At 45.3% G+C, this 25,706-nt stretch overlaps 1 protein-coding gene across 1 annotated transcript in view; it reads right to left on the reverse strand.

The window, feature by feature from the left end:
* LOC134932399 (tubulin alpha-8 chain-like) overlaps window positions 1-25,706 on the reverse strand; it is a 53,669-nt gene that overhangs the window by 13,138 nt on the left and 14,825 nt on the right. The window contains exon 3 of the mRNA XM_063926770.1: window positions 4,817-4,969. Within this exon, the coding sequence (XP_063782840.1) occupies window positions 4,817-4,969 (153 nt within the window). The remainder of the gene's footprint in view (window positions 1-4,816; window positions 4,970-25,706) is intronic.

Consider the following 25,706-nt stretch of genomic DNA (forward strand, 5'->3'; position numbering starts at 1 on the left):
CTCAATTCTCCTTGACCTTCATGCTGCTTTCATTAGTCAACCCCTTCTCAGAAACTTTGGGGTAAATTTACTAAGGAGAGTTTTTTTTTTCAGAACTGGTGATGTTGCCCATAGCAACCAGATTCTATCTATTATCTTCTAGAAGCAGCTAGATAAATGTTAATTAAAATCTGATTGGTTGCCATAGGGAACATCACCAATTCTAAAAATTTCCCACCTTAGTAAATATATCCCTTTATTCCCTCTGTGCACTGAACTTTCCCGATTTGTTTCTTGCCATTGTGAACATTCTGCCAGGATCTCCAATGATGGTACATTCTCCCCTCCACTATCAGAGAACCTAAGGCTCTGTTCTTGCCAGCTTTAGAATAATTTTGGTGAACTAACAAGCTCCTTTAACCTCCACTGCCACCTCCAAGCAGATGACATCAATATTTCCCTCTTAGACCAGACATCTATCCCGTGTGTCCAGCTGCCTCACTGCCACTGAAAGGACAAACAAGTCCAGAACAGAGCTCATTATCTCTTTATACATGTAGTGTCAATACCGACCCTTACCATTAACAACATCACCAGAGCCGGCCCTAACCAATAAGATGCCCTAGGCAAGATTTTAGCTGGTGCCCCCTAGCACCAGCACTGGTTCCGCCTCTGACCTTGCACCTCTTTCCCAGCACCATCACCCCTCACCCATAGCAGTCCTTATTTTGGTGTTTGTACCCCCTATATTTTAAATAGGAACAGTTCGCACATTTAGCCCAAAAAGGGGGGTGTTTTTGCTGGCAAGAGGCATGGCCACACAATAGTAACCCCAATTCCAATTACGCCACACAATACTGCAAATTTATTCACATTTGATCATGTGATAGTGTCCATAATTCATATTGCATCCCACAGTAGTATCACTTTACCTTAAACGTTACTCCGCACAGTAGAGCCCCTTATTCACATTATATCACACTGAATTGCTCCTTATTCACATTACACCACACCATATTGCTCTTTATTCACATTAGATGACACAGTAGTGCCCTTTCTATACGCAACGCCACATAGTAGAGCACCTTATACACAAAATGCCACACATTAGTAATGCATTTATACACATAATTCCACACAGTAATGCACCTTACACATGAGACAAATTATTAATGTCCTTATAAACATAATGCGCCTTACACATTATGTCAACCTTAATTAATGCCCTTTTACACATAATGTCCCTTACACATATGCCGTACATTATTAATGGCCTTATACACATAATGACACACATAGTACCCCCTACACATTTGCTGCACATTATTAGTGCCCCTATACACATGACACACATACAGTAGTACCCTGTTACACATATGCCACACATTATTAATGCCCTTATACACATAATGACACACATAGTGCCCCCTACACATATGCCGCACATTATTAATGCCCTTATACACATAATGATACACATAGTGCCCCCTACACATATGTTGCAAATTATTAATGCATTTTTACATGACACACAATGCTCCTTACACATATTCCGAACACTACTGCACAACCAACCCACTCACATGTACACAGCACTCACACTGCCACTAACACTGTGACCTCTGCCTCTGCTTGGATACAGAGGTGTCCTCATAAATCTTGCCTCAATGCTAACGTCGGGCACCTTTTTTTTATGAAAATGCATCTTATTTGCATTGCTATGTGGCTAGGATGCACAAGCAGATTCTGCTGATTAAAATGATATGCAGCATGCCTATATACTATGTGAGACTGTGGCTGTATCTGCATATGAAATGCTACACACAGAATATAGGCATGCCGCATATCATTTTAATCAGCAGAAGCTGCTGATGCACCTAGGCATATCAAATGCCCTAGGCAATTGCCTAGTTTGCCTATGCCTATGGCCGGCTCTGAACATCACACTATTCTAAATCCTCTGTGCCCACAGCCATCCCTTACTCCACTCAGTTTCACACTTCACTTCCAGGCCATAACACTATTTTTTTCACATCCTCCACTAAAACAGTTCACCCCATTCACATTCAACACTCCATGCTCTCATGTGTGCCTACACGGACTACTGCAAGCTCCTTGTTTGGCCTCCCCTTCACTCATCTATTCTGCGCCAATCTGTCCTAAATGTCATGGCTAGACTAACTTCCTTCCTTTGCAAATCCTTAAACCGGATCCGTAACCTCCAGAAAACAATTCAAGTCCCCCAAAGCCCTCACTAATACCTCCCTGGCCTTGGCACAATGGGGGGTCATTCCAAGTTGTTCGCTCGTTGCCAATTTTCGCAACGGAGCGATTAAGGCAAAAACGCGCATGCACATGATATGCAGCACGCATGCGCTAAGTATTTTAGCACAAAACTTAGTAGATTTACTCACGTCCGAACGAAGAATTTTCATTGTTCTGGTGATCGGAGTGTGATTGACAGGAAGTGGGGGTTTCTGGGCGGAAACTGATCGTTTTCTGGGAGTGTGCGGAAAAACGCAGGCGTGCCAGGATAAAACGCGGGAGTGTCTGGAGAAACGGGGGAGTGGCTGGCCGAACACAGGGCGTGTTTGTGACGTCAAACCAGGAACAAAACGGGCTGAGCTGATCACAGTGTAGGAGTAAGTCTCGAGCTACTCAGAAACTGCTAAGAATTATTTATTCGCAATTCTGCTACTCTTTCGTTTGCAATTCTGCTAAGCTAAGATACACTCTCAGAGGGTGGCGGCCTAGCGTGTGCAATGCTGCTAAAAGCAGCTAGCAACTCGGAATGAGGGCCAATATACAGTCTCGTAAGTCTTCTTTCATCAGACTCCTCTCCGATTACCACTTCACACCAACTCCATGACTTATTCCAAGCTGCTCCCTTCTAAAATAATCTCCCTAACCCATCTGTTATCTTCAGCCAGGGCTAATGCTAGGGTGTTCGGTGCCCTCCTGCAAAGTATAAATTTGTGCCCATCCTCCCATACTTCACAAAAGGTACAACATCGCAAAAAGGAGTATTGTCTCACAAGGAAGGGGTGTGGCCACACAATAGTATCACCAATTCAAATGATGCCACAGTAGTGTCCCTTATACACATTATGCCATACAGTAATACCCTTTACACTTTATGTCACACACAGTAATGCCCCTTACACCTTATGCCTCACTCAGTAATGCCCCTTACACATTATACCACATCTGGTGCCGGTCGTGAGCCACTGCAGTCATTCCTGATTAGCTGCCGATGCGCAAGCTCCAAGACAGCTGGGGGGAGGTATCACAGTGACTGGGACAAAACAAAAAGGGGGTGAGGGGTGTGTGTGTGCGTGTGTAAAAAACAACATTGATTAGGACAGAACACAGGAGTGCTGACAATGGCTGGAATAGTACTCAGGGGTGGGTGACAGTGTCTGGGACAGAATACAGGGGGAGGGCGGCGACACTGAGTGGGTGTGGCAGTAGCTAGGACAGAACACAGCAGGGGGTGACAATGGCCGAAAACATCACAGAGGGTGGGGGGTGACAAAGAAAAGTCACTGCGTCCCAGAGGGCCAGTAATCCACCCCCCCACCCCCCTAATTACCCATGAGCTACTTGTGACCTTACCTCCCAGAATCTAATGGGTACCTCTCCTGCATCTCACTCTCCAATGCAACTTTCCCGTTAGTGTCTCCACAGACCAGCGCAGTTACCCCCACGGTAACTGCTGGCTACCGAGAGACTTCTGGGTATCTGCAATATCGCAAGATCCCAGAGTCTCAGTGTATATGTTAACCTAGCCGCTTGTGCACACGTTCCCTCCCCCTGCCCAGTGACATGAACTTTTGTGCATTTTGCACTAAGAGCCGTGACCACTTGCTGTTGTTGCTGGGTTTCTGGCTCCAGTTCTGCCAGTCTCTGGCTATGGACTGTGCGGCGACACCCGCCACTGTAAGGAGTCTGTGGTCTTTCTGGCGGCTGTGTGGGAGAAGGGGTAGGGGAGGGGAGCAGGCGGCCGCAGCAGTAGCAATATGAGGCGCTGCGGAGCGAGACTGGGCAGACCTTGCTGCATTTCACTAGGGGGGTTGCTGAAGCCTGGTCTCTCTTTATATATATATATATATATATATATATATATATATATATATATATATATATATATATATACATATACACACACACACACACACACAGCTGCCGGCGCCTGACATACAGTGTAACAGGTGCAGCAGCCGGGACCACAGGGATGCGCCTCTCCAGCCTGGCGCCTCCCTGCTCTGCATCCCTTTGCTGTGCAGGTTGCGCCGTGCCTGCATTCAGCCTGTGCTTGGATGTTTTAGAGCAGAGGTTCTCAAACTCGGTCCTCGGGGGCCCACACAGTGCATGTTTTGCAGGTAACCCAGCAGGTGCACAGGTGTATTAATTACTCACTGACACATTTTAAAAGGTCCACAGGTGGAGCTAATTATTTCACTTGTGATTCTGTGAGGAGACCTGCAAAACATGCACTGTGTGTGCCCCCGAGGACCGAGTTTGAGAACCTCTGTTTTAGACTGTAAAAGTGCCGGCTGAGGTGTATTTGTAAATTATGGTAAAACAAACTGTGTCCATACAACATGTTAAGACTAATATATACAAGATTATCCCCAAAATATGAGAACTGTTCAGCACAATTCATAGAGTATGGATAAGTGACCCAGCTACAAGCCTACTGTGCTGTGTCTACCATAAGCAGTTCCTTATGAAGTTTATGTGGCCACAACATGTCTTGTTCAACACTGGTACAGATATTGATTCTTTCCAGTTGATCTATTGAATGATCATGAGATTAAATGGTCTGTGTATATACTTGCCAGCTTCCGGATACGATCCATAACCTTATCTATCACCTGCTTTCCAATAGAGTAACGGCCACGGGCAAAATTATTAGCTGCATCTTCCTTGCCAGATATGAACTGGTCTGGGTGGTATAGTGAGTGCATTTTCCCCATTCTCATTTCATCTGTAAACATTTGAAAAAAAGATATTCAGTGTTCATTCTACACCTGCAATAACTACAGTTGTCAAGTACTCAAATGAACAGATATAGGGCTGATTTATTAAATGGAGAAAAGCCCTATACTGTAGCTGCCAGAATTGGTCAAAAATAGATGACCTTGGCCCAAAAGTCGATAATCATCCCTTTTTTGCAACTCGGATAAATAGCCCCTTTTATCCATGACAGCAGCAACAAGTGATGTGTGTGCAGATGGCCTATCACACACCTTGTATACCCACCAAGCCAGCACACGACACGTGACATACTTCATGGGCTACACATAGTGGCGTAAGTTCGTCCCAGTTGCCCGGAGGCAAGATAAATATTGGTGTGTCCCCCCCCCCCCCCCCTCCCCTCCCCTCCATATAGATAAATATATGCAATTGGATTGTCAGAGAAGTAACATCCTATAGTTAGAATTCTCATGCTTCTTATAAAGGAGCAAATACTGTAGCTCTATCGGTAAGGTGTTTGCTTCCTGTGTAATAGGTCGTGGGTTCTAATCCTGGGTATGACACTTGTAAAATGTGCATCTATAATACAGAGGGTGTGACTTGTAAGGTGCAGGGACTACTGGGGGAGGGGAGTTGGCCATGGAAGAGATAGTAGTGGCTGTCCATTATTTAATTTAATGGTGTCGCTGAACACGGAACAGGAGGAGAGGTGCCCCCCTACAGAGGAGGAGCCTAGCGGCAGCTGACTCAGTTGCCTCCCAGAGTTACGCCCCTGGCTACACACTGTAGGAGATGGTCATAATAATGTGATAGATAAGATTACCAATGCCTACTAGTGCTTAGTATATCCAATAAGGTGTAATAGTACAGTCAATAAAATAAGCTAATCTTTTGGCCTCTTCATCTTCGGACTTTTCATAGGATGTTAAAAAAGACAATATATAGGAGATAATCATAACATTAAGCACATTTCTAAAAACCCTGTATATTATTTAAAAAGCATAAATAAAGCATAGAGTGATATTATCACAAGAGAATTGTATAGGAACCGAATCCCAATATATTTTACCGACTGCAAATATACTTCAGGTATAAAAATTAAAATACATTTATTTACTCAGTTAACAAAAGTAAAAAAAAAAAACTAAAACAAAACCCCAGCAGATAACTAGTTTGCAGCAAATATACAGAAAGTATATGAAGGCAGCGCTTATCTATCCAATTTATGGAGTCCATATATACATTAGAGATGAGCGGGTTCGGTTTCTCTGAATCCGAACCCGCCAGAACTTCATGTTTTTTTTCACGGGTCCGAGCGACTCGGATCTTCCCGCCTTGCTCGGTTAACCCGAGCGCGCCCGAACGTCATCATGACGCTGTCGGATTCTCGCGAGACTCGGATTCTATATAAGGAGCCGCGCGTCGCCGCCATTTTCACACGTGCATTGAGATTGATAGGGAGAGGACGTGGCTGGCGTCCTCTCCATTTAGATTATAAAGAGACTGAGAGAGATTTACTGGAGCTGACTAGGAGGAGTACTGTTACTGTAGAAGTGTAGAGACTGAGTGGAGAGAGTTTACTAGCGAGGACAGTGCAGTTTACTTTATAATCCGTTCTCTGCCTGAAAAAAGCGATACACAGCACACAGTGACTCAGTCACATACCATATCTGTGTGCACTGCTCAGGCTCAGGCCAGTGTGCTGCATCATCTATTATCTATATATAATATTATATATATCTGTCTGACTGCTCAGCTCACACAGCTTATAATTGTGGGGGAGACTGGGGAGCACTACTGCAGTGCCAGTTATAGGTTATAGCAGGAGCCAGGAGTACATAATATATTATATAGTGAGTGACCACCAGACACACAGTGCAGTTTATTTAATATATCCGTTCTCTGCCTGAAAAAAGCGATACACACAGTGACTCAGTCACATACCATATCTGTGTGCACTGCTCAGGCTCAGGCCAGTGTGCTGCATCATCTATATATATTATATATCTGTCTGACTGCTCAGCTCACACAGCTTATAATTGTGGGGGAGACTGGGGAGCACTACTGCAGTGCCAGTTATAGGTTATAGCAGGAGCCAGGAGTACATAATATTATATTAAAATTAAACAGTGCACACTTTTGCTGCAGGAGTGCCACTGCCAGTGTGACTAGTGACCAGTGACCTGACCACCAGTATATATAATATTAGTAGTATACTATCTCTTTATCAACCAGTCTATATTAGCAGCAGACACAGTACAGTGCGGTAGTTCACGGCTGTGGCTACCTCTGTGTCGGCACTCGGCAGCCCGTCCATAATTGTATATACCACCTAACCGTGGTTTTTTTTTCTTTCTTTATACATACATACTAGTTACGAGTATACTATCTCTTTATCAACCAGTCTATATATTAGCAGCAGACACAGTACAGTGCGGTAGTTCACGGCTGTGGCTACCTCTGTGTCGGCACTCGGCAGCCCGTCCATAATTGTATATACCACCTAACCGTGGTTTTTTTTTCTTTCTTTATACATACATACTAGTTACGAGTATACTATCTCTTTATCAACCAGTCTATATATTAGCAGCAGACACAGTACAGTGCGGTAGTTCACGGCTGTGGCTACCTCTGTGTCGGCACTCGGCAGCCCGTCCATAATTGTATATACCACCTAACTGTGGTTTTTTTTTCTTTCTTTATACATACATACATACATACTAGTTACGAGTATACTATCTCTTTATCAACCAGTCTATATATTAGCAGCAGACACAGTACAGTGCGGTAGTTCACGGCTGTGGCTACCTCTGTGTCGGCACTCGGCAGCCCGTCCATAATTGTATACTAGTATCCAATCCATCCATCTCCATTGTTTACCTGAGGTGCCTTTTAGTTGTGCCTATTAAAATATGGAGAACAAAAATGTTGAGGTTCCAAAATTAGGGAAAGATCAAGATCCACTTCCACCTCGTGCTGAAGCTGCTGCCACTAGTCATGGCCGAGACGATGAAATGCCAGCAACGTCGTCTGCCAAGGCCGATGCCCAATGTCATAGTACAGAGCATGTCAAATCCAAAACACCAAATATCAGTAAAAAGCCTCTTTTTTTCTTTGCGTCATGTGCTGTTTGGGGAGGGTTTTTTGGAAGGGACATCCTGCGTGACACTGCAGTGCCACTCCTAGATGGGCCCGGTGTTTGTGTCGGCCACTAGGGTCGCTAATCTTACTCACACAGCTACCTCATTGCGCCTCTTTTTTTCTTTGCGTCATGTGCTGTTTGGGGAGGGTTTTTTGGAAGGGCCATCCTGCGTGACACTGCAGTGCCACTCCTAGATGGGCCCGGTGTTTGTGTCGGCCACTAGGGTCGCTAATCTTACTCACACAGCTACCTCATTGCGCCTCTTTTTTTCTTTGCGTCATGTGCTGTTTGGGGAGGGTTTTTTGGAAGGGCCATCCTGCGTGACACTGCAGTGCCACTCCTAGATGGGCCCGGTGTTTGTGTCGGCCACTAGGGTCGCTTATCTTACTCACACAGCGACCTCGGTGCAAATTTTAGGACTAAAAATAATATTGTGAGGTGTGAGGTATTCAGAATAGACTGAAAATGAGTGTAAATTATGGTTTTTGAGGTTAATAATACTTTGGGATCAAAATGACCCCCAAATTCTATGATTTAAGCTGTTTTTTAGTGTTTTTTGAAAAAAAACACCCGAATCCAAAACACACCCGAATCCGACAAAAAAAATTCGGTGAGGTTTTGCCAAAACGCGTTCGAACCCAAAACACGGCCGCGGAACCGAACCCAAAACCAAAACCCGAAAAATTTCAGGCGCTCATCTCTAATATACATACATTTTTTTTTTTATGTAATCCATTTACACACTTTTTTATAAGTGTGAGTTGACTCATGCATGCATACAACAGATATTACAGCCCGACAATTACCTGTTGGCAGGTGAAAACACATAGGGTCTGTGATAAGTTCAGGGACCTATGTGTTTTCACTGCTGCGATCAAAAAAACAGGGCACTGGACCTCAGCAGGTCCTAGAAAAAAAAAAAATCCACAATAAGTGGTGGTTTAGGACTAACTGAATAGCCACAGGGGATTGTCAAAGTCAGAAAAATATCACTATGCACACTACCATATTTGCACCTCATACATGTCCACTCTGCGCATGCGTACGCTCTCCCGTGTGTGCGCATACCCGCTGTTACGTGCACCCACAGGCGCACGGGATGTGCATTTACGGTAGAGTTTATGTGTGCGTAGCGTGCGACTCAATCGTTACATATTTTAACCATATAATGTATTTTGTAGATCATGGTCCCTTTGATAGATTCTGAAAGTTTAGTTAATGTAGCATGTTCATGGACAGAGAGATCCCTCTTTGTCTGATACAAAGGGTCAGACAAGGATTATACAGTGGTGTTTAGTATCCATCGGAAGAGTATTTAACTAGCAATATTCCGGTGTTGGTTTGAAGCGGATTAATCGCTCGTGCGAATAGTTATGGACATAAGAAGTTTATGTCCATTTACTATTATTTGCACTTACTTATCCATGCGGCGGGAAACCTAGTTTCCCACCCACCTGAGCAGTTGGAAGTAGACACAGCCCGCCCACCTGTATGAATCAACCTATGACCTTTTGTTATAATGCGAAGACGAATTCCTGTGTCCAATGAACAATAAGATTGTAGGGACCATTGAATTGTATTGTGTGTGGGGCATAAATAGACAAGCCGATCATATCCAGCTCTCACTCTTCAACGGTTCTCATTGCTGATAATCGGGAGCTGGATATCCAGAGGCGCATGCGATCGTTCCCCTTGTGCGCAAGTTTTCTCCGCAATCATATTGTCTTTCTTGTTATTGTGAGCCATATCTCTCTCTCTCTCTCTCTTCTCTTTATCTCTCGTTTCTCTTATCTTGTTATAGTACTGCTATTGTATTTCATGTGTAGTTATCTGGTTAGGTAATCTATGTTATATTGGTAGTGTATGACTTGTATTGTATTATTCTTTTTGAACGTTCATTCATTTCCTTAAAAGGCGTTAGACCCTTAGACCGGTATTGTGTGTTCATTATATTGCAGTGGGTAATAGGAGCGTCTCTATCGCTCAAACAGCTTTAGTGTAAACCCGCTTACACAGTGTTGGATTTTCACCTTATCAGTACAAAAGGGTTTACAGTATAAGAATAACATTTCTGTGTGTTACATTCAAGGTCTACTGATTGTTATCTTGTGAGCGTCTGCGCCGCTCGTGATCTCCTCGTGGTCTCGAGCGTCCGCTACGCTGATAGCGTAGCATTACGGTAGTCGCTCACCTATAGTGTGCCCGATACCAACAGCGTATTCTCGCGAGCGTTTGTGTCGCTCGAGCGGCTCGCTCCCGATACAGCGTCCGCTACGCTAAGAGCGTACCCTTACGGTACCTCGTGCGCCGGTTGCGTACAGTGTTTCTTAACCTCTGTATAGTGTGTTATATAGGATAAATATTTGGCTTTATCTAGTCGGCAGCCTATAGCGTGCCTGCCTGTGATCCCTTGGTCGTAAGCGAACGTGACGCTCGAGCGTCTCGACTACGGCTAAGCGATTGTTACGCAACGTGCGTACCCTTACGGTATACCATACGTAAATAGCGTACTGTGTTCTTAGACCTCTTAAAGGGTTTTAAGTAAGATAAATATTTAGCTTTATCAATTGGCGGCTCGTCCGTCCTTCACATATCTCTGCTAGGTAATTCCAGCAGACATTATCCATCAGCAAAGGGCGGGAGATCATATTCCTCGCAGTGCTGTCTGGATAAGCGTCTGCTTCGCTTAGTAAAGGGTGCTGAGGGAATCCGGAACCGGAGGTAAGAACAACACGCTAGTGTCTTTTAAAACTGTTTATTTCTATCTTGCGTACGCACACACGCATATCTGCATTTCTTTTTATTCGTGTATTTTCATATATCACTCTCCTGTTTGCCATTTTATAATTGATAAACGTGCTAAGAGAGATTTGTCGCTATTTCATAGTTAAAGTGTAAAAGTAATACATTAAGGGATAAATTGCAAAGCATGCACGCAGCTCTACCTAAAGATACAAGGAGAGATTGGTGTGGTGCTCGGTAGATGATCAAGGATCATCTACATTGATAAACGTGTTAGTTGTGTTACGGTGGATATCTGCATTGCGTACACGTGTCTCTAACAAAAGGCTGAGACTCGCGCACGCAACCCAAAGGCCGACGCACGCAGCGTATATTACGCAACGGAGTGTCTGGGTACGCCCACGTAACACAAATCACACGATAAGTGTTATTTTAGCAGGCGAAGAGGTGGCAACGCGATAAATAGCGCAAGTCTATTTCAGTGTCCGAAATTTAAGCTAATAGATCCTTCTCCAATTTACAACACATCTGGTCTAAAGGAAAAGAAATTTCTGCGCAGAAATAGAAATAGAAACAAAAGTGTACATGTGGTGAGTGAGTGTTTGCATATATAAGTTTTTACAATTTTGGGGATTGAACCACAGAAATAGAGTTCTCGTGAATTTACATACGTGTAAGTGACATGCACGGTGGCTAGGGAGGCATCCCTTGTTAAACATATAAAGAGCATTAGAGTGTAGCAGACCAGGAGGTCATACTGTAACAGACCAGGAGGTCAGACCAGGAGGTCGCATAACAGACCAGGAGGTCCAGGTACAGCAGACAAGGAAGTCCGCTATAGAGTCAAGTAGCCCAACACCAAGAAGGGTTGGAGCGGAACCCATATAGGCCATAAAGCTCAGGCTGAAGGAATTCGCAGCTGCTGAATGTCGATTCCACTGGTCGCTCCGTACATAAGATTAGTTGCTTATGTGCTGAACGATTGTACCGCACGTAATTGTGTGCATTAGTTAGTAATCTGACCCAGTACCATTTGCGTACGAAAGGGGTCATAAACGCTATTTGTACATTCTGACGTGATTTGTGTAATTTTTTATTTTCTAAAGGGAAGTTCGCTGGTCACTCAGGAATTATCCAACAACCCCACAGTTACTGGAAAGGGTTAATGCTCTGCGGATCACACTCACATGTTCCAGTAAACAAAGGTTCATAGGGGCCCTGGGTCGAGTACGCCAGCACTATATCAGTGTGGAGGTCGTATTGGTCGGCGTGGGCGAGTAAGTGGGGTACTCGGTAAACCACCACCGTCAACCTATCTTTGAATATTTTGGTTTTTTGTAAGGGTTCGCTGAAGACCCTGATATAAAAAGGTCAGAGGTAGAGCAAGCAACACCTGCAAATTATGGGGGCCAATTGTTCAGGAAGGGGGCGATCAACCTCGGTTCGGGTTGATTTAGTGAACCGACCAATCGGGTCGGCAAGGTACGTAATGTGTGAAAAATACGGTTCACACACAGAAGTTTTATGTGATGAATAGGAGAGAATGACGGTACATGACGGGGAGAAGTTCCCAAGAGTAGGCAGCTTTAGCCCAGAAGTGTTACAAAATCTAAGGAGAAGGATATGTCTCATTAAATCAGCAAAGAGACGAATCAAACATTATGATTATTTGCAGCTATGGCAACAGGAGGGTGAAATACAGAGAGGATTGGCTCAGGCGGCGGGATCTAATCCTATCAGGAAACTGGTAGCCACGGCCCCGCCGCCGCCACCATATATATCGGGAGAGAAATTGGTTGCGGAGAATGACGCACTAGGGTGTAACAAACAAACACTTAGCAACTGTGTAAATGTTAATGAGTTAACCAATGCAAGTATTAACCCGTGCAAGTTGTACCCTGTTTTGAACTTTCCCCAGGAGTGTGATCAAGAAGACGAAGCATCAACAATATCGGCGCTCTCTCTAGCAGCCACCATATCAGAGACAACAGTAGGCACAGCCCAACCCTTAAGATTAGTAACAAAGGCCCCTAGCGGAGGGACAGGTGAGGTCGTATCAACGGGTAAGTACGGCACCTTACACTATGCTGAAACCATTTCACCACAGGCTGTAGAATCTAATCAGAATGAGGTTATTAAACTTGCTCCCGTTAGGGTAATAGCTGTTCCAAATGGGAAAACGGACACTACAGGAGTCACTCCCATTAGGAACATTGCCATGTATAGCCCATTTTCCAGAATGGAATTAAGAACCATAGTGTCTGAATTCCCTGATCCTAGGAAAGATCTAGTTGCTAGCCAGAAATACATCAGAGACCTAGGAAATACTGTAGAGCCAAATAACAAAGACTGGCAGATATTGCTGAGGGCATGTTTACCCTCCAATGTCGACTCAGCTCAATTTTTAGCTGACTGTGGATTGGATCAGGATGTACCCCTTACAGATGTGTACAACAAAGAATGTAAAAAGAATAAATTTACAGTTAAAGGAGTATTTCCCAGCGGTAGCCAAATGGAATAGAATTTTTTCCATTAAACAAAAAGAGTCAGAAACAGCTGCTGAGTATTTTCACCAGGCACTATTAGAAATGGCAAAATACACTGGCATAGAGGACATTAGGACCAATGCAAATCATCAAGAAGTAGCAGTATCTGTGCTAATGGATGGTTTAAAATAAGAATTTACTTACCGATAATTCTATTTCTCGTAGTCCGTAGTGGATGCTGGGGACTCCGTCAGGACCATGGGGATAGCGGGCTCCGCAGGAGACAGGGCACATCTAAAAAAGCTTTTAGGTCACATGGTGTGCACTGGCTCCTCCCCCCATGACCCCCCTCCAAGCCTCAGTTAGGTACTGTGCCCGGACGAGCGTACACAATAAGGAAGGATCTTGAATCCCGGGTAAGACTCATACCAGCCACACCAATCACACCGTACCACTTGTGATCTGAACCCAGTTAACAGTATGATAACAAAACGAAGTAGCCTCTGAAAAGATGGCTCACAACAAGAATAACCCGATTTTTGTAACAATAACTATGTACAAGCATTGCAGACAATCCGCACTTGGGATGGGCGCCCAGCATCCACTACGGACTACGAGAAATAGAATTATCGGTAAGTAAATTCTTATTTTCTCTAACGTCCTAGTGGATGCTGGGGACTCCGTCAGGACCATGGGGATTATACCAAAGCTCCCAAACGGGCGGGAGAGTGCGGATGACTCTGCAGCACCGAATGAGAGAACTCCAGGTTCTCCTTAGCCAGAGTATCAAATTTGTAAAATTTTACAAACGTGTTCTCCCCTGACCACGTAGCTGCTCGGCAAAGTTGTAATGCCGAGACCTCTCGGGCAGCCGCCCAAGATGCGCCCACTTTCCTAGTGGAGTGGGCCTTTACAGATTTAGGCTGTGGCACGCCTGCCACAGAATGTGCAAGTTGGATTGTGCTACAGATCCAACGTGCAATCGTCTGTTTAGACGCAGGAGCACCCATCTTGTTGGGTGCATACAATATAAACAGCAAGTCAGACTTTCTGACTCCAGCCGTCCTAAACGATAGATAGATAGATAGATAGATAGATAGATAGATAGATAGATAATGGAGAAACGGCGGCACTCAAGCAGGCTTAATCGTTGCGAGGATAAAATTTCCTTTAATCACCTACATGTTTCGGGGAAAATCACCCCGTCCTCAGGGCTCAGACAACAATAAAAACATGTGTATATAACACTTAAATACACCACAGACAAAACGACAATAATACAAAGATTGTACTCACCTGTCCTCACGGCGCTGCCGCCCATCCGCACATGCTGCACGCTTCCGTGTCGCTGAGTGGTGACGTCACGGTGCGCCGCGGGACAGGGAGATCGTCATAGCAACAAACAGTAAACAGTTACAGGCATCCATAACGCCTGTATAAAAAAAACATAATACATTAAAGAGACAACACATTTAAAATACATATAAATCACCGCCAATGGAGAGGTCCCAGCAACACATAATCCAAGTATTTTAACTACCTCAGTAAAGACATATTGAATGCTTCTATTGTTAATCATACAAAGTACAATTAGCAATTTAGAAAATAATAAATACAGGTGACCGACCCCACATAAAAGTATATAATAATAATAATATTTGGCCCTAAAGTAGACATTGGATGCCCAGATTCTCATTAAGGCCACCGGGCGATAATGTACCCAACTTGAAGATCCAACGGGACTCCTTCTGCAAGAGTAATCTATCCCTATTGCCACCCCTCAAAGAAATAGGGGTATGATCAATAAGGATAGCCCGAATGCTAGCCACCCCATGCTTAGCTGTCAAACAGTGACGTGCAAAGGGCTGGTCACTCGTGCCCTTCTCAAACGCTTTTTTGATGGCACTCCTGTGAAGTGCCATCCGTTCCCTAAATTGTCGTATGGTTTTGCCTATATAGGCTAGACCACATGGGCATGTAAGTAAATAAATTACATGGGTGGTAGTACACGTTAGGCGATATCTAATAGGGATCTTCTGGCCCGTTTGATATCCCTATTAGATATCGCCTAACGTGTACTACCACCCATGTAATTTATTTACTTACATGCCCATGTGGTCTAGCCTATATAGGCAAAACCATACGACAATTTAGGGAACGGATGGCACTTCACAGGAGTGCCATCAAAAAAGCGTTTGAGAAGGGCACGAGTGACCAGCCCTTTGCACGTCACTGTTTGACAGCTAAGCATGGGGTGGCTAGCATTCGGGCTATCCTTATTGATCATACCCCTATTTCTTTGAGGGGTGGCAATAGGGATAGATTACTCTTGCAGAAGGAGTCCCGTTGGATCTTCAAGTTGGGTACATTATCGCCCGGTGGCCTTAATGAGAATCTGGGCATCCAATGTCTACTTTAGGGCCAAATATTATTATTATTATATACTTTTATGTGGGGTCGGTCACCTGTATTTATTATTTTCTAAATTGCTAATTGTACTTTGTATGATTAACAATAGAAGCATTCAATATGTCTTTACTGAGGTAGTTAAAATACTTGGATTATGTGTTGCTGGGACCTCTCCATTGGCGGTGATTTATATGTATTTTAAATGTGTTGTCTCTTTAATGTATTATGTTTTTTTATACAGGCGTTATGGATGCCTGTAACTGTTTACTGTTTGTTGCTATGACGATCTCCCTGTCCCGCGGCGCACCGTGACGTCACCACTCAGCAACACGGAAGCGTGCAGCATGTGCGGATGGGCGGCAGCGCCGTGAGGACAGGTGAGTACAATCTTTGTATTATTGTCGTTTTGTCTGTGGTGTATTTAAGTGTTATATACACATGTTTTTATTGTTGTCTGAGCCCTGAGGACGGGGTGATTTTCCCCGAAACATGTAGGTGATTAAAGGAAATTTTATCCTCACAACGATTAAGCCTGCTTGAGTGCCGCCGTTTCTCCATTATCTACGTTTGTCACATTGCTGACTTGGAGGGCACCGCAGCAAAGGAATCTGTTTTACCTCTGGGAGTGCCGGTATGACTTTTGATAATATATATATATATATATTTTTTTTTTTAGGGTCCTGACAACGTCTATTAACCTGGAGTCCTCCAAGTCCCTAGAAGCCGCAGGCACCATAATAGGTTGTTTCAGGTGAAAAACCTGACACCCCCTTAGGAAGAAAACTGGAGACGAGTCCCAGTTCTGCCCTGTCCGAATGGAAATTTAAATATGGGCTTTTGTAAGACAAAGCCGCCCATTCTGACAATCGCCTGGCCGAGGCCAGGACCAACAGCATGGTCACTGTCCATGTGAGATATTGGTCAACAGCATGTTCACTTTCCATGTGATATATTTCAAATCCACAGATTTGAGCGGTTCAAACCAATATGATTTTAAGGAATCCCAACACTATGTTGAGATCCCACGGTGCCACTAGAGGCACAAAAAGGGGTGTATATGCAATACTCCCTTGACAATCTGGACTTCAGGAACTGAAGTCAATTCTTTTCGGAAGAAATTCTACAGGGCCGAAACTTAAAACCTTAAAGAACCCCAATTTTAGGCTCAAAACACTCCTGTTTTCAGGAAGTGTAGAATTCGACCTAGTTGAATTTTCTTCGTGGGGCCTTCCTGGCCTCACCCACGCAACATATTTTCACCACATGTGGTGATGACGTTGTGCGGTCACCTCCTTCCTGGCTTTGACCAGGGTAGGTATGACCTCTTATGGAATGCCTTTTTCCTTCAGGATCCGGCATTCAACCGCCATGCCGTCAAACGCAGCCGCGGTAAGTCTTGGAATAGACATGGTACCTGCTGAAGCAAGTCCCTTCTTAGCTCCCCAGGCCCTTAGTCCTCTGTGAGCATCTCTTGAAGTTCCGGGTACCAAGTCCCTCTTGGCCAATCCGGAGTCACGAGTATAGTTCATACTCCTCTATGTCTTATAATTCTCAATACCTTGGTTATGAGAAGCAGAGGAGGGAACACATACACCGACTGTTACACCCACGGTGTTACTAGGACATCCACAGCTATCGCCTGAAGGTCTCATGACCTGGCGCAATACCTGTCCCGTTTTTTGTTCGGGCGGGACGCCATCATTTCCACCTTTGGTCTTTGCCAATGGCTCACAATCATGCGGAAAAACTTCCCTATGAAGTTCCCACTCTCCCAGGTGGAGGTCATGCCTGCTGAGGAAGTCTGCTTCCCAGTCGTCCACTCCCGGAGAGAACACTGCTATCACATGATTTTCCGCCTAGCGAAAAATCCTTGCAGTTTTTTCACTGCCCTCCAGCTTCTTGTGTCGCCCTTTCTGTTTACGTGGGCGACTGCCGTGATGTTATCCCACTGGATCAATACCGGCTGACCTTGAAGCAGAGGTCTTGCTAAGTTTAGAGCCTTATAATTTTGCTCTTAGCTCCATCTATGTGGAGAGAATTCTCCAGACTTGATCACACTTTCCTGGAAATTTTTTCCCTGTGTGACTGCTCCCCAGCCTCTCAGGCTGGCCTCCGTGGTCATCAGCATCCAATCCTGAATGCTGAATCTGTGGCCCTCTAGAAGATGAGCACTCTGTAATCACCACAGGAGAGACACCCTTGTCCTTGGATATAGGGTTATCCGCTGATGCATCTGAAGATGCGATCCGGACCATTTGTCCAGCAGATCCCACTGAAGAGTTCTTGCGTGAAATCTGCCGAATGGAATTGCTTCGTAATAAGCCACCATTTTTACCAGGACTCTTGTGCAATGATGCACTGACACTTTTCCTGGTTTTAGGAGGATCCCGATTAGCTCGGATAACTCCCTGGCTTTCTCCTCTGGGAGAAACACCTTTTTCTGGACTGTGTCCAGAATCATCCCTAGGAACAGTAGACGTGTCCTCGGAAAAGCTACGATTTTGGAATATTTAGAATCCACTCGTGCTGTCGTAGAACTATTAAAGATAGTGCTACTCCGACCTCCAACTGTTCTCTGGACCTTGCCCTTATCAGGAAAGCGTCCAAGTTTCTTTTAAGAAGAATCATCATTTCGGCCATTACCTTGGTAAAGACCCGGGGCGCCGTGGACAATCCAAACGGCAGCGTCTGAACTGATAGTGACAGTTCTGTACCACGAACCTGAAGTACCCTTGGTGAGAAGGGCAAATTTGGACATGTAGGTAAATGTCCCTGATATCCAGTGACACCATCTCGTCCCCTTCTTCCTGGTTCGCTATCACTGCTCTGAGTGACTCCATCTTGATTTGAACGCTTGTATGTAAGTGTTCAAATATTTCAGATCTCACCGAGCCGTTTGGCTTCAGTACCACAATATAGTGTGGAATAATACCCCCTCCCTTGTTGTAGGAGGGGTACTTTGATTATCACCTGCTGGGAATACAGCCTGTGAATTGTTTCCAATACTGCCTCCCTGTCGGAGGTAGACGTTGGTAAAACAGACTTCCGGAACTTGTGAGGAGGAGACGTCTCGAATTTCCAATGTACACCTGGGATACTACATGTAGGATCCAGGAGTCCCCTTGCGAGTGAGCCCACTGCGTGCTGAAACTCTTGAGATGACCCCCTACCGCACCTGAGTCCGCTTGTACTGCCCCAGCGTCATGCTGCGGACTTGGCAGAAGCTGTGAAGGGCTTCTGTTCCTGGGAATGGGCTGCTTGCTGCAGTCTTCTTCCCGTTCCTCTACCCCTGGGCAGATATGACTGGCCTTTGCCCGCCTGCCCGTATGGGGACGAAAGGACTGAGACTGAAAAGACTGTGTCCTTTTCTGCTGAGATGTGACTCGGGGAACAAAAGGTGGATTTTTCAGCTGTTGCCATGGCCACCAGGTCCGATGGACCGCCCCTTTATACGGCAATACTTCCATGTGCCGTCTGGAATCTGCCTCACCTGACCACTGTCGTGTCTTCGTCTGGCAGATATGGACATCACATTTACTCTTGATGCCAGAATGCAAATATCCCTCTGCGCATCACGCATATATAGAAATGCATCCTTAAAATGCTCTATAGACAATAAAATCTTGTCCCTGTCAAGGGTATCAAAATTTTCAGTCAGGAAATCCGACCAAGCCCCCTCAGCGCTGCACATCCAGTCTGAGGCGATTGCTGGTCGTAGTATAACACCAGTATGTGTGTATATACTTCTTAGGCTATTTTTCAGCTTCCTATCAGCTGGCTCCTTGAGGGCGGCCGTATCTGGAGACGGTAACGCCACTTGTTTTTATAAGCGTGTGAGCGCCTTATCCACCCTAAGGTGTGTTTCCCAACTCGCCCTTACTTCTGGCAGGAAAGGGTATACCGCCCATAACTTTCTATCGGAGGAACCCCACGTATCATCACACACTTCATTTAATTTATCTGATTCAGGCAAAACTACAAGTAGTTTATTCACACCCTACAAAATACCCTTATTTGTGGTACTTGTAGTATCAGAAATATGTAACACCTCCTTCATGCCCTTAACATGTAACGTGTGGCCCTAAAGGAAAATACGTTTGTTTCTTCACCGTCGACACTGGAGTCAGTGTCCGTGAGGTAAATGGGCGTTTTTACAAGCCCCTGACGGTGTCTGAGACGCCTGGACAGGTACTAATTTGTTTGCCGGTCGTCTCATGTCGTCAACCGGCTCGCAGCGTGTTGACATGATCACGTACTTCCACAAGTAAGCCATCCATTCCGGTGTCGACTCCCTAGAGAGTGACATCACCATTACAGGCAATTTGCTCCGCCTCCTCACCAACATTTTCCTCATACATGTCGACACACACGTACCGACATACAGCACCCACACAGGGAATGCTCTGATAGAGGACAGGACCCACTAGCCCTTTGGGGAGACAGAGGGAGAGTTTGCCAGCACACACCAAAATGCTATAATTATACAGGGACAACCTTTATAAAAGTGTTCCTCCCTTATAGCATTTAATATATATTTATATCGCCAAATCAGTGCCCCCCCTCTCTGTTTTAACCCTGTTTCTGTAGTGCAGTGCAGGGGAGAGCATGGGAGCCTTCCCCTCAGCCTTTCTGTGAGGGAAAATGGCGCTGTGTGCTGAGGAGAATAAGCTCCGCCCCCTTTTCGGCGGGCTTTTTCTCCCGGTTTTTAAGAACTGGCCTGGGTTAAAATACATACATATAGCCTTAATGGCTATATGTGATGTATTTATTTTGCCAATAAGGTACTTATATTGCTGCCCAGGGCGCCCCCAGCAGCGCCCTGCACCCTCCGTGACTAGGTCAGTGAGCCGTGTGACAACAATGGCGCACAGCTGCAGTGCTGTGCGCTACCTTCATGAAGACTGTGAAGTCTTCTGCCGCCTGTTTCCGGACCTCCGTTCTGCCGTCTTCTTCAGCGTCTGTAAGGGGGATCGGCGGCGCGGCTCCGGGACGAACCCCAGGCTGACCTGTGTTCCGACTCCCTCTGGAGCGCAGTGTCCAGTAGCCTAAGATCCCAATCCATCCTGCACGCAGGTGAGTTGGAGATCTCTCCCCTAAGTCCCTCGTTGCAGTGATCCTGTTGCCAGCAGGAATCACTGAATGAAACCTAAAAAAAAACTTTTCTAAACAGCTCTTTAAGAGAGCCACCTAGATTGCACCCTTCTCGGACGGGCACAAAAACCTAACTGAGGCTTGGAGGGGGGTCATGGGGGGAGGAGCCAGTGCACACCATGTGACCTAAAAGCTTTTTTAGATGTGCCCTGTCTCCTGCGGAGCCCGCTATCCCCATGGTCCTGACGGAGTCCCCAGCATCCACTAGGACGTTAGAGAAAAGAAGCATTAAAGACAAGGGTACAGACCACGCAACCATGTTGGCGAGGTCTGTCGGTGGCTACTTTGAGAGAGGCTGCTATTGATCACGACCGGAATATCACCAGACACAGGGAGTCACAAGGTGATAAGTTTATGGCCGTAAGTATACAGGCCCTGACCACAAAGCAGCCTTTGTATAGATCACCAAACCCTGTGGGTAAGTCAAATGTGGTAACATGTTATTTTTGTCATAAACAGGGACACATAGCACGAGACTGTAGAGCGAAAAATTCACAAAGATCATACCAACCCCCTAGACAACGACATGACACACGAAATTGGGATCAGGGTCCACAGAGACGGAGTTATGAGCCACATACAGGGGAAACAAAAAGATATCCCCCAAAAGGAGACTGGCAAACTTCTGGCAGTTCCCATTTAACCCCTTCACAAGTAGTTGCTGCCAGCGGGATTCAGGGAGGTCACCATACCCAATAGGGGTGTGGCCATACCTGTAATCTGCAGCCAGTAAAATTGATTGCAAGTCTTGGAAGTGAACCCGAAATTGCAATAAATGTAGCTGGTAAATCATTAAACTTTCTTGTAGATACGGGGGCGGCCAAATCAGTGATAAATTCGACAGTGGGCATGAGAACCACTGGTAAGACAATTCCAGCCATAGGAGTAACGGGAGTAGTCCAGCACTACCCTGTTAGCAAACCAGCCGAGGTAACAGTAGGGCCTTTGCACACCAAGCATTCCTTTTTGCTGGCGGCATCGGCACCGACTAATCTCCTGGGAAGAGATTTATTGTGTAAAATGGGGTGCGTCATTTATTGTACTCCTGAAGGTGTATTCTTGGACATACCTGAGAATCACGCTCAGGAAGTGCGAGACATATTAGACTCCCCATCAAAATTAATGTCACATACCATTATGACAAATAGGACTCCATCCCAAGTAGAAGAAATGACATCCCAGATACCAGAGTCACTGTGGACTAAAGACGGACAAGACACTGGATTGATGGCAAACGTAGCTCCAGTAGTTGTGCAAGTAAAAGATGGTAGGATAGCTCCAAAAATCCCACAATACCCTCTGAAGCCAGAGGTGAAGTTAGGAGTATACCCAGTAATAGAGCGCTTGCTACAACAGGGCATTCTGGTAAGAACATCCAGCACAGCCAATAGTCCCATCTTCCCTGTTAAAAAGAGTGGGGGGAGGGGTTACAGGCTAGTGCAGGATCTAAGGGGGATTAACAAAATAGTTGAGAGTCAGTTCCCCGTAGTGCCAAATCCAGCTGTCATCCTTATGCAAATCCCTCCCACTGCGAAATTTTTCACTGTTATTGACCTCTGCTCCGCTTTCTTTTCGGTACCTCTGCACCCTGACAGCCAATATTTGTTTGCATTTACATACAGAGGAGTCCAATACACATGGACTCGACTACCACAAGGTTTCATAGATAGTCCAAGTATAATTTCTCAGGCTTTGCATGATTGTTTACAGTCTTTCCAACCAGAGAGTGGATCAGTATTGATACAGTATGTGGATGATTTACTACTGTGTTCAGATTCATTGGAAGCATCCCTGAAGGATACGAAACAGCTCCTGTTTCATCTTTCAGACACAGGACACAAGGTTTCCAAAGACAAGTTGCAATTATGCCAAACTAAAGTAAAATATTTGGGACACTGTCTAACACAAGGACTGAGACACCTGACCGCTGATAGAATTCAAGCAATTAGAGACATGACTCTGCCACAAACCCAGCAACAGATCAGAACGTTTTTAGGAATGTGTGGGTATTGCCGTAACTGGATCCCAGGATTTTCCATTCTAGCATTACCTTTGCAGGAGATGGTTTCCTCAAACAAGCCTGATCAGATTTCGCACACAGACGAGTCCGAGATGGCATTTGAGAGACTTAAACAGTGCCTAACACAGGCACCAGCATTAGGTATGCCAGACTATGGGAAACCCTTTGAGCTGTACGGAACAGAAAGTGCTGGTTGCGCAGCAGGCGTACTAACCCAAAAGCACGGTGATGCCAGCAGGCCGGTAGCATACTACAGCGCTCAGCTAGATACGGTGGCGCGATCCCTCCCCACATGCTTGCGAAGCGTTGCTGCGATAGCATTGCTAGTAACGAAAAGCGAAGATGTAGTGCTAGGTCATAACCTCACAATTCATACACCACATGCAGTGTCAGCCTTGCTAAATTCTGCCCAAACCAGGCACGTCTCATCAGCGTGGTTTACAAGATGGGAATTGGCACTAATGGCCCCCGTAAACATCACCATAAGGAGATGCAGTGCATTAAATCCTGCAACATATCTCCCAGGTGTGCCTGGACAGGCACAAAGGGTGGAGGATGAGAGTGGTGGGGAAGGAGGATTTAATACAAAAGATGACATGCATGATTGTATGGAATATTTGACCCAAAATTTCACGGCAAGGCCTGACATCAGTGACAACCCACTAGAAGATGTAGACTTTACTTTCTACACTGACGGTAGTTGTCACAGACAGTCAGACTCGGGAGACTTGTGTACTGGATACGCAGTCGTAGATGACCAAGGCACCATAGAAGCTGAACCACTAGGCCCACCTCACTTAGCCCAGGTTGCTGAACTGGTCGCCCTAACCAGAGCATGTGAATTGGCTAAGGGCAAGTCAGCCAATATCTACACCGACTCTAGATACGCATTCGGGGTAGTCCATGATTTTGGAGCCCTATGGCGCCTCAGAAATCTCATGACGGCAGCTGGTACACCGGTAGCGCATGCAGCTCACATCAAAAGGCTTCTAACAGCGATACAGGAACCCGACAGAGTGGCTGTTATCAAGTGTAAAGCACACACATATAGCCAAGACCCAGTATCACTTGGTAACAGCCGAGCAGACGAAGCTGCTAAGTTAGCAGCTGGTACCCCCAGACAGACAGACACCACACAACTGATGGTATTTAATACCATCAACACACAGAAGTTGTGTGAGATGCAAAATTTGTGTTCCACACAGGAAAAGGCAGTCTGGAAGGCAAAGGGATATGGCCAGGAGTCCTCAGGACTCTGGACAGATGGACAGGGTAAACCAGTGGCCCCCAGAGCATATCTTCCATGTTTAGCTGAGGCAGCACACGGGCTGACTCATCTGGGCAAGGAGGGAATGTGCAAGTTGGTAAGAGCATATTGGTGCGCCCCAGGATTTTCATCTCATGCAGGTAAGAGCGCAATGTCATGCCTTACCTGTTTGAGAAAGAATATCGGAAAGGCAATACCAACAGAACCATCGCATATCCCACCTACAGGCGGCCCTTTTCAGGTAATACAGATTGACTTTATTCAATTACCCCCTTGTCGAAATTTGAAATATGTACTTGTTTGTATAGATGTGTTCTCAAATTGGGTCGAAGCATTTCCTGCGGCCACAAATACCGCTATGTTCACTGCTAAGAAAATTGTGCAGGAATTTGTATGTAGATATGGTATCCCTAGAATTATCGAAAGTGATAGGGGTACCCATTTTACAGGTGATGTCTTTCAAGGAATGTGTAAGTTGATGGGAATTTATAGCAAGCTGCACACTCCATACCGTCCACAGGCGAGTGCGAAGGTGGAAAGAGTGAACAGCACTATTAAAAATAAACTGAGCAAAGTTATGGCAGAAACAGGATTGACATGGCCAGAAGCTTTACCCATAGTACTGTACAGCATCAGAACCACTCCCAGGTCCCCTCTAAATCTGTCTCCCTTTGAAATCTTGTTTGGTCGACAACCGCATGTTATGATTAACCCTCAGGATGATTTGAAGTGTAACAATGAAGTGACTGTAAAGTACCTGATTAACATGAGCAAACAGCTAAGGAATCAAAATGATAATTTGAAGTTAGTGATTCCTGATTTACCAGATAGTAATTGTCATGACATTGAACCTGGGGATTATGTAATGATACGGAATTTTCTACGCTCAGGTTGCCTTATTGACAGATGGGAAGGACCATACCAAGTCTTATTGACTAGCACTACAGCATTGAAGGTTGCCGAGAGAGAGACTTGGGTTCATTCGTCCCATTGTAAGAAGGTTGCTGATCCAGAGAGGTCCCGTGATAAGGAACAGACGGTAGAGGAAGTTGTATCACTGGAGTGTCTGTTCCAGGAGGACTGAGGCGGCACCCGAGCATTGAAAATCACAAGATCGAAAGCAGTTGTCGATTCCCTGTTCCCTTTTATTGTTTTTTTCTCCACTTCCCATCCCCTCTCCCTCAAATTATTTTTTTCCCCCTTCTCATTCTTCTTCGTTTCCTCCTATAAGATGGACTTGCCCCAAGAGACTGTGATCCGGATTTTCCTGTTGACCATGATGTTGACCAGAGCAGTCTGTTCCGGCGAGAGTACCATGAAGGTCGAGAAGGGTTCTGGAATGGGTTCTGATGACAAAGGTGGAGGCGTAGTTTTCCAAGAACAACTTAACCAACAAGTAAAGGCGAGTATCAGAAAACGATCTGATAGCATTGACAATAGAAGGAATTGTGAAGGATTGTTAGCTGAAGAAAACTGTATCTGTAGGCTCTGTGACAATATAGTTGAGGATGGGTGCATCAAGAAATGCCA

The sequence above is a fragment of the Pseudophryne corroboree genome, chromosome 6 (assembly GCF_028390025.1).
Source record: "Pseudophryne corroboree isolate aPseCor3 chromosome 6, aPseCor3.hap2, whole genome shotgun sequence".
Lineage (NCBI taxonomy): Eukaryota > Metazoa > Chordata > Amphibia > Anura > Myobatrachidae > Pseudophryne > Pseudophryne corroboree.